General features: G+C 38.3%; 1 protein-coding gene and 1 long non-coding RNA gene across 2 annotated transcripts in view; one reads left to right on the forward strand and one right to left on the reverse strand.

The window, feature by feature from the left end:
• hmgb1a (high mobility group box 1a) lies at positions 1-3827 on the reverse strand. Its single transcript, XM_008427355.2, has 5 exons — positions 3723-3827; positions 1351-1511; positions 1082-1227; positions 808-982; positions 1-718 (listed from the first exon to the last, which is right to left on the reverse strand). Exons 2-5 carry the CDS (start codon positions 1495-1497, stop codon positions 584-586), a joined length of 603 nt encoding a protein of 200 aa, XP_008425577.1. The 5' UTR covers positions 1498-1511; positions 3723-3827; the 3' UTR covers positions 1-583.
• LOC108166881 (uncharacterized) overlaps positions 2256-9977 on the forward strand; it is an 8523-nt gene continuing 801 nt past the window's right edge. The window contains exons 1-2 of the long non-coding RNA XR_001777284.1: positions 2256-3114; positions 3249-3301. This is a non-coding gene — a long non-coding RNA (uncharacterized LOC108166881). The remainder of the gene's footprint in view (positions 3115-3248; positions 3302-9977) is intronic.

The raw sequence follows: 9977 nt of genomic DNA on the forward strand, positions 1-9977 counted from the left end.
TCGATTTTATTAAAAAAAAAGTTTATTGACATCAGAAGCAATTTAAAGTTCAACAATAAACAAGGCTTTTTTTTATTATTTTTCTTTTTTAGGATTACAGTGGTACATAAAGATCAGTAAAACTGTGATACGTCAATTCTGATAACATGTTGTTTGAAATAAGAACACACGTAAAGGAAAATCAAACTGAAGGAAACACTCAGATCTAACTCCGACGTTTTTACGTGCTGCGCACTGCTAGCTAAGGGAAATACTGTAAGCCCACCCCTTTAGACTGTACCAGGCAGGATATTGGTCTAGAAAAAACTACCACTGGGAAGAAAATAAGACTGGCAGAAGGATACAGACACCATACTTGTGTAGTGTTAACTATACAAAAAAGGGAAAAAAAACTGTACAGCATAAAAACAACTGATATACACAGCCTTTATGTTGGCATTATTTTTTTTTGTTTGTTTTATTTATTTTGTTGTTTTTTTTACCCCTTTGTTACTATCGTATTTTCTTTTAGCAAGTGAAGTGTGGACAAGGGGGTTAAATGCTTTATAAACAAGAAAATGACCACTATATATTGCCCGCCATTCTAATCATCATCCTCGTCATCGTCGTCCTCTTCCTCCTCGTCGTCGTCCTCGTCATCGTCGTCATCATCCTTCTCGGCCTTGGCGGGGGCCTTCGCCGGTGCGCTGCTGCCCACTTTTCGGTAAGCGGCGATGTCCTGTGAAGGAATAAAGTAAAATACGATGAAACCAGGCTTGGACTTTAGTTAGAAGAGCACATTGAAACAGGAGACTTTTGTTTGTTTACCTTCTTATACTTCTCCTTCAGTTTATCTGCCTTCTTCTCGTAGGGCTGCTTGTCCTCTGGAGAAGTGCTGTTCCACATCTCACCCAGCCTCTTGGCAACATCTCCAATGGAGAGACCGGGGTTCTCGCCTTTCACCTTAGGGCGGAACTCTGAGCAAAAGATGAAGAAAGCAGATCTGTGGAAGACAATGGGAGGAAAAAAAAAACATGAGATTGAGCCTGTTATTTAAACAAAAAATTGCTTAAAGAGTTAAACTTTAACAAGCGGTACATACGGGGGTCTCTTGGGAGCGTTGGGGTCCTTGAACTTCTTCTTCTTGCCACCTCTAGCTGGCACGTAGCTCAACATTTCCCTCTCATAGCGAGCCTTGTCTTGCTTCGCCAGGTCTTCAAATTTGCCCTTTTCCTTGGCGGACATCGTCTGAAAGCAGAGAAGTTACGTCATGACTGACCCCCCATCTGCAACAAACTAATTTCTCATGTTTTCCTGAAGTTGTTTTATTTAAATGCAAACAGAAGCACAGGAAATATGAACTTGTACTACCTTCCATCGCTCAGAGCACTTCTTGGAGAACTCCGCAAAGTTCACCGATGCATCAGGGTGTTTCTTCTTATGCTCCTCTCTGCATGTCTGGACGAAGTAGGCATAGGAGGACATCTTCCCCCTCGGTTTAGTTGGATCTTTCCCCATCTTGATGGCAGTATCTAGTAAACAAATGACTGAGGTTCAAATTATCTGTGTATCTTCAAATGCCAAAGACGCACCTGTTTTTTTTCCTCATTAGAAAACAAAAAAATGTTAATCAATGCATATATCAGCTATTAAATATTCTTATTTTTGATTCATTAATGGATTAAAATAAAAACTATTTGATCTGTCGATTAAAAAAAAGAAGAAGGAAAAGGCATGCTAGAATCCGCTCCAAATTCGTTTTGAAATTGTGTTTTTTAAAATATTAGATTGGATCATTTTAATTAATAAATCGAAATGTGATTTTGTTTACACTTCCACCAGTCTCTGAAACGCCCTACTATAAAAAGAGAGCATCAACGGAAGCCCCCCCACCGCCCCCTCTGCTGTCAAACCGAGTTAGGACCACTTAACGCAGTCCACTAAAATAAACCGCCCAGCAATGACGGAGCTGATGCGATGAAAATGACTTTATTTATTGACGCAATCTGCACGGTGGCCCCAAACATAAAACTCACTGGCCCGCGCTCTTGTTATAGCGGATACAAAATGCCTTAGAAACGTCAAATCACTCAGAATAACCCGTACATGTTTTTAAAGGAACTGACTTTCTGGTCAGTAAAAAGTTTTCCCAAGTTCAGCTGAGAAGCATTAACCCTCTAACTCTGTGTGAATTAAAAAAAAAAAAAAAAAGACTAAAAAGAACCCCTCGTTGACATTAGTTTATGTTTTTATTTGATAAAAGAAGTTCGACAAAAAAGTGATATTTTTAAATAAAATGTGCTTATTCAACGTATTATTCTTAAAAAAAATGCATTGTAATGTGATAAAACACTTCTCCTTTAAAAGTCCGAATTTTTCCTTTTCATTTAAATAAGCTTAAAATTCTGTTAAAATGTGTCGTTTTCCGCCCATTAAAAGCTGCTGTAAGTCCCAACTAAGCTGCGTCGAGCAGAGTAGTAATGGCGCATATAAGGCTCTCGTTGAGGAAAAGGAGGTCAACAACGACGGCAATATTTCTTCTTCCATTTTGTGAGAATGCCTTCTTCATGAAAGAAAGTCCCCCTCAAATGTCTCCTCCCGCCTCCCAGTTCGCTTTGCAACGCGACAAACACGTCCGAAAAGCCGGCGATCCTGACAAAATATTTCCCCCGATTGATTCCTATTGCACTAGCCGCCTTGTATAGTAATACATTGGGTCTGTGCTGTGTCTATGAGCGGGCTGTGCTACTGACTGGGTTTCTATGAGCTCCTAATGGCCGCTCGTCTTCATCCACTAACATGGAGAATATGGCTCCTTCTCTTTGTGTCAGCGCACAGCCATTGCACTGCATGCAATAGAGGGCAGAGCGACCGCGGCGACTACTTCGTTTCAAGCCCCGATTTCAACCCTTTGCAAACGTCGGAAAAATACCCCGGTGGCGTCATTCGATTCACGAAAGACTGAACTTTATTTTGCCGCGGTTAAATTTAATAGTTGTCGGTTTATTTCTCGAGAAAAGCCGGCCAGAAAAAGTTGAAGCGAACTGCGCCTCTGTCCCTGGCTTCCCATTTGCCTCGCTGCCTTGTTTCCTATGCGAATACAGTCAGCCATTACAGTAAAGCGCAGATCGTGAGGTAATTTTTTCACTATCTTCTCGGGTGAAGTTTTACAAACAAATAATCATCCGAACATATTTTGAGATGGTCTTCATTTTTCTTGTGCTTTTATGATTTTTTATGGCTTTATTTCGGATCTGTACTCTTCTCAGTTTTCACATGACAGGCGTTCAGCTTCGCAATGCACTGCAATGGCTAGCTAACGGTGAGTCTTCTACCATTGTCGCCTATCGTGTTGTCCGCTAGACATTCTTGAATTTTTACACGGTAACTACAACTTGTTTCGACTTCATTTCTTTAAAACAGGACGACTGTAATATACAAAATTATTCGTATTAACCAAAATACGCAATTTTCGTCGAATTTAACCAAGGTTAATTTTTATTTCTTCTTTTTTTAAACAGAGCGTCTGCCCTACACTCTCAACCAGAGTAATGTGATGTTACCCGATTAAAGCCGGCTATTTTGCTGTTATTTTTAAAGCTTTTCTGCAAAATATATATATTTAAAAAACACAAGATCGTTTCATGTTTGATCAAGGCAAACACATAAGTAAGATATTTAGGATTGTTATCTCCATCTTCATCATTTGAAACACTTAAAATATTCGTGTGTACAATACTTACCAACTGACTATCGCTGGATCTCAATGCTCTGCAATGGCTGTCTATGAGGGAACACAGGCGATACGCAGTGTCTTCAGTCTTCAGCTCGCTCAACATTACTCTCGACGGCGCTTCCACGCCATTGGCCAGCGCCCGCTTTGCGGCTCCTCGGATTGGTCAGAGGCTTTTCATTGTCCTAATAGAAGACGAGGTCCCATTGGCCCTCTTTTGTGAAACGTCACCGAAGTTTTGCGAGGCGGGTGGATACAAAAACATTAGAGATCCGAGCATGCTGCTGAAGCTGGTAGTAGTGTAGTGTGTTTGCCATAGTATTGAATTCACTACGTTGAGCACAGTGTACAGTAGGCGAGTTAAATGAATGAGAGAACGCGGAGCGCTTATAGACGATGAACGGGGCGACTGCTAAATGTTGCGCGGCCGTGTTAGAGGGGCTTTACTGCTCTCAAGCTAACGACTCCACGGTGCATTCCTTTCAATGCACCTGAGCTTATTTGCAAATTATGCTATTAAAAAATGCGTATAAGGAGCATTGCGGTTTCTAATCTAAAGGTTACCATTAAGTAGTTAGTCTTCCTCTATGTGACAGGCATCCACTAGATAAGGAGCAATGACATGATTTTTGCTCTAAAATGAAAACTTAATAATCTTTAGGTATATGTGTCTGAATACCCCAATGTTCCTGATTTATAGACCGTCATATAGGGACATGTAGCACAGCCACTGAACTTTACAGCAGTTTCTTGCCCTCTCTCAAGCAAATAGAACATATTTTACTATCAAGATACACATATTTTGCCTTTTGCAATATTTTATATATAACCATGTATTCAAATTAATTCAAATATATAATGGCACCTATCAAATAGTGATTAATATATTCAGAGGATAAACATTCTCAAAATTATTTTTCTCATGGCAAAATAGATTTTGTTTGACATTTTTAGCATGCTTTGAAAAAGTATTCATACCCCTTGAACTTTTTTCACATTTTATCATGCTACAACTACAAATCTCAATACATTTAATGACATAATTTAGTTTATGTCAGATTAATAAAATGGGTGGCACAATTTCAAAAGGGGAATAAAACTATTTTCAAAAATCTGAAAATCTGTGGCATGCATTTGTATTCAACCCCAATAGCCGATACTTTGTAGAACCTCCTTTTGCTGCAGTTACAGCTGCAAGGCATTTGGAGTATGGGCACGTTTATGTGCTTTCTAATTCTTTTTAGCAAACTGTAGTCACATTGAGTGGAACAAAGCTGTGAAAATCAGTTTCCAAGTCTTGCCACAGGTCCTTATTTGGGTTTAGATTTGGACTTTGACTGGTCTGTAAAACACATACTTTCATCTAAACTGTATGACTGGATGTATATTGTTGTCCTGGTGGAAGGGAAACATTTGGCCATTTGTTTTTTTTGTTGTTATTTTTTTTTACTTTCATGATTGTCTTGCATTTAACTCCATTCATCCTGTCATATTTTGACTCAGGCAACTCCGCAGCATGATTCTACACCCACCATGTTTCACTCTGGTGTGCTATGGGTGCTGTGCAGTGTTACGTTTCAGCCACATATTGCACTTTGCATGTTGGCTGAAAAGTTCATTTGTGGTCTCATCAGTCCAGAAAAATTCCATCACAAGTTTTCTGTGTCTGCTATTGCTTGATAGCTAAAAGGGCTGAAAACATTTGCATGATTTACATACCATGCTTTTCAAAGTTTTATTTGAAAAGTATTGAATACCACATATCACTTTCTGTTCAATTATGAACTAATTGAGTTTGGTTTGTCACATACAATTTTAAATAAATACAATTAAGTTTTGATGTAGCGCAACAAAAGGTGCTAAAGTTCAAAACTTTTGCAAAGCACTTGTACAGTAGCTGACTGAAAGATAACAGAATACTTATTCCTGATAAAGACAGGTCTAGATACTGAAGAGTAAATAAGAAGTAAAACAGTAAAACTGAATCTGATTAAGTCTCACCTGACAGGAATCATTTATATGCAGCAGCATGTTTATTGTGGATGCTGTTTTTTTTGTTTCTATCATTACCTAAATAGGTTTAACTGAAAGTCAAAATTATTCATACCCCTAGTAGATTTAGTTTTAAAGTGATATTTTCTGTTTACCAACATCTAGAAGTCATGTTTTGTTTTTGTTTTTGAATGCATAGTAGAGAACTAACTGGAATCTGATTGAGACTCTCTTGATGGAGTGAAAAATTAGGCTGGCAGCAAGAAGAACTTCCAACCTAAGAGAATTAGGTTAAAAATACCAGTGGAAACAGTGAATTTTAAAAAGTTTGATTGTTATACAAAGACAGATTTTTCCACTGAATATTGAAAAATGTGTACAAAACTAATTAGAATGTTTTTTTTTTCCTGAATTAATACCATTTCCAAATTGCTATATTATATTTTGAGAAATGACTGTGTGACTTCGGTTTGTGGAAATTTAGAGAGTACCTTTTTATCCAAAAAGTATTCACTTTGTTGTTATATTTATGTGAAACTGATTGTATTTTTGCGCTGCTGAAACGTAGGGAGGGATTATACCTAAGAACGATGCTCTTTTTTATTTTCAAGGTGTCAGAGGTCTTGTCAACATCCTAGGAGTTACAATGCTGCTGACCTGAGCCAGAAATGTTGAATCCGAGGCCCCTTTTGACAAACCTCAAATATAAGAAGACAGTGACTCTCTGTCTAGTTACAACAAATCACACTGCACAGAATATGCCATGCATATTCTTGCACTGTACAGTGCAAAGTTTTATTTGAAAAGTATTGAATACCACATATCACTTTCTGTTCAATTATGAACTAATTGAGTTTGGTTTGTCACATACAATTTTAAATAAATACAATTAAGTTTTGATGTAGCGCAACAAAAGGTGCTAAAGTTCAAAACTTTTGCGAAGCACTTGTACAGTAGCTGACTGAAAGATAACAGTACAGTGCAAGAATATGCTGATTCTTGCATGAATTTAAGTGCTAATTTAGTAAAAATCGTTGATCTCTGCTTGATAACCAAGACTGACAGGTAATGATTAACAGTCATTTTTCCTTTTTTATTTTTTCCCCCCATCACTTCCTATCAGAAAGCAAACTTCTCAGTTTTCTACATCTGGGTTTGAATAATTTGGGGTTTGGATTATATACTTCTCACATCCCTACTTCAATGATCCCCTGAGCACTTTGGATTATATGTTTGTGCATTTCAATCTGTAGAGACTCAAACAGAGAGAGAAACAGCAGTTAGACAATTTTACTGGACAGAGAATTTGGCGCTCGGACACGGGCGGAAGACGGGCGTGCTGAGAATCGTAGCGAGCTTGAATGATTGGCTCGAACGAAGCTCAGGTAGATCTTCCCCCGGGCCCAGTAACTGGTGGTGGAGCGGAGCTTGGAGAGAGGAGTCTTGAGGGGACCTGGAGCCGTCTGGGAGGCTGGTGGTGGAAACGGGGAGGAGGTTGGTTGAAGCACAGCTGAAGTGGGGGTTGCTTCGCCTTTTGAAGGAGCTCTTGCTCTTGCCAGGTGATTGGATCGAGGCAGAGAGGTGGTGGTCCTGATTGGCTGGGGTGAAGGCGTGGTGATAAGTGATGCCGGAAGAGTCTTACAGGTTGAATTTTCGCCTAGGGCTTCATTAAAATTTGTATATAAAATGTAGCATTAGCTTTATTTGTCTTTCTTTTCACTTGAGTGAATGTATCCAAAATAAGTAGGGTTATAGTTTTTTGCACCGTGACTCATGGATGATTAGGAGATGTAACCACTGACCTATCAGTTAGATGACACCTCACAGCATATGTGATTACATAAAATCAACTTTAATAAGCTATTAAAACCCAATAAGGCATGAGTTAGTAAAACAGATTGTAAGTTTAAATGTATTTGAATATGTTGTGATTCATGTGTAGGAATGATTTAATAACAATAGAACTGTTGTACGGTTTAATATTTTTGCCTCAATTCTGTAATATATTATGTATCGTTGATAGGGATTCATGTTTTTATTATTCTAAGTGTGACCGTTGCAATTTTTTCAAAACAACTTCAAATCAGAAATTGATATACTGCTGTTACACTTACTGAATTAATTGCGTAATCAAGAGATACTGAAAAGGTCATGTTTCTGTATTTGCTGTTGTGATAAGCAAACATCAAAAGCAACACTTTCTAATACACAAATTATGCAGTTTGAGCTTTGCTAAAAAACTAAACAAAAGAAAAAACAACTCTTGTCATGTTACAATCAAGATCAACAAAATGTTGCATTTTTCAGTGTAGCTTTAGCTGGATGCTCCAGATTGTTGTCTTGCTGGAAAATAAATGTTTTCTGAAGCTCTTGCAGTTGAAAACAAATTGTCCTTCGGGGTTTCCCTATATTTTTGCTGAATTCATTTTATCTTCTACGTTAAAAAGCCTTCCAGGGTTTGCTTCTGTCACAGTGAGTGTGGTGTGTTCGTGGTCATGTGCCATGTTTGGTGACCACCAAACTTAGCATCTTGTTTGATGCCAAACTCTAGTCGAGCCTTAATATGAGTTTTTTTCAACTGTGGCTTCTTCGCTGCCACTCTCCTATGAAGCTTTGACTGGTAAAAACTCAGGCAACAACTGCGGTATGCAGTTTCTTCCTTCTCAGCTGATGGGGCTTGTAACTCCTTCAACATACTCATAGATGTCCTGGTGGCTTTTCTCACTAGTGCCCTTCTTGCATACGCTCTCTGTGAGGACGGCCTGATCTAGGCAGATTTACAAATGTGCCATATAACTCAGAATTCCTTTATGGTGGATTTAACTGAACTCCCGGGGATGCTCAGAGCCAAAGTGTGTTGATCATGTTTGATTTGTAAAAGCAATAAATTGGAAAAATATCCAAAGGGATTAATTATTTTTATTGGCACTGTGTTACCATAATTATGAGGATGATACATATTTCAATGTCACCAGGTAACTTTGAACCCAAGTGTTTGGACAAATCATTGTGTAGGTATGACAGGTTTTTTTTAGTTTATATAAAAACAAACCTGAAGTAATTAATTTTTGCCTGAAGAAGGAGGGACCAAAACAGCTTCAGTTTTCACAGCTAAGCTACTGATTGGGTCCAAAACCTGAGCATGATGACGGACTTAGTTCTGAAATTTCAGACAATTCACATGAGAACAATTGCACAGTTTGCGAAGAACTTTTCTAGAATTTAAGGACTAATATTGCAGCAAAATATTGCAAAACTCTTCATTCAAATTGCTGCTACAGTAGACAGAATTAAAAGGTGAATTTTCAGAATAAAAAATTAGCTTTTTTATTTTTTATTTATAAAATAGTTTGGTTCCTGACTCTGAATTAGGTTTAAAGTCCTAACCCTAACCCTAACTCTGCAACAAAGCAAAACATTTGGTGCTGGATGGTACACCAAGTGGCAGGCACTACTGAAGTTTTATTAGGACACTAATATCAGAATTTGCTCTTTAGATCTGAAATCAAATATGGATTTTTTAAAATATGAAAACATTAGTTAAACTTTTCACAAACAAACTATTAGGATCCGCTGCAATATTTTCTTGTTGCTTAACCTTTTTGGTTCATACAATGTAAAAGGTTTCTCTGTCCCTTTAAACAAGGAAGGGAGTTGGTCATGATTTTCTAAATATAATCATATGTTATTTTTGTAATTGGTGCTTATCCCTTATGTCTTCATGCATTGCAACAAACTAATTCAAATGGATATTATTCTTTCTAATAGCATATTTAGAAACAAAGAAAAATGGCTGACAAAGACTTTATTCACATCCTTGAATTAAAAATGAGAAGGATGAACTGATTCCAAATGCCAATCACAACCCAGACTCAGGCCACATGTCTTCCTGCGATGCTGCCTGTCTGTGCCTCACTTTGCATCAGGAGATGCCACGGCAGAAAGCTATAGCCGGCTCATGTTTATGCATTCTAATGAGCACTCCCTGGGAAAAATATGCAAATTCATTTTGTCATCAAGAGGAAAATAGAGGACAGGAGAGCTGCAGATACAGGAGGGGTTTAAGGGAGGAGGGCGAGTGCAAGAGGCGGGATTGGGTTAAGGGAGGTGTTTGCGTGTGAGTTTGCGTGTCTGTGAGTGTGTTGTAAATGTGTGATGGGGGAGTTAAGGCACAATGGAAGTAGACACACAGTGAGCGACATATGTAGACCCCATCCCACCCCCACCTATCCGTTCTTAAACAGATTCCATATAAATAAAAGCTACAAAATTT

Source organism: Poecilia reticulata, linkage group LG14 (assembly GCF_000633615.1).
Source record: "Poecilia reticulata strain Guanapo linkage group LG14, Guppy_female_1.0+MT, whole genome shotgun sequence".
In the NCBI taxonomy this organism is placed as follows: domain Eukaryota; kingdom Metazoa; phylum Chordata; class Actinopteri; order Cyprinodontiformes; family Poeciliidae; genus Poecilia; species Poecilia reticulata.

Bases quoted from the DNA above. Each gene is read 5' to 3' on its own strand.
- hmgb1a (XM_008427355.2), bottom strand. From the start codon at position 1,497: ATGGGGAAAGATCCAACTAAACCGAGGGGGAAGATGTCCTCCTATGCC. The intron at 1,228-1,350 runs GTAGTACAAGTT...CTCTGCTTTCAG, and splicing joins AGTGCTCTGAGCGATGGAAG to ACGATGTCCGCCAAGGAAAA. The intron at 983-1,081 runs GTATGTACCGCT...TGTCTTCCACAG, and splicing joins AACGCTCCCAAGAGACCCCC to ATCTGCTTTCTTCATCTTTT.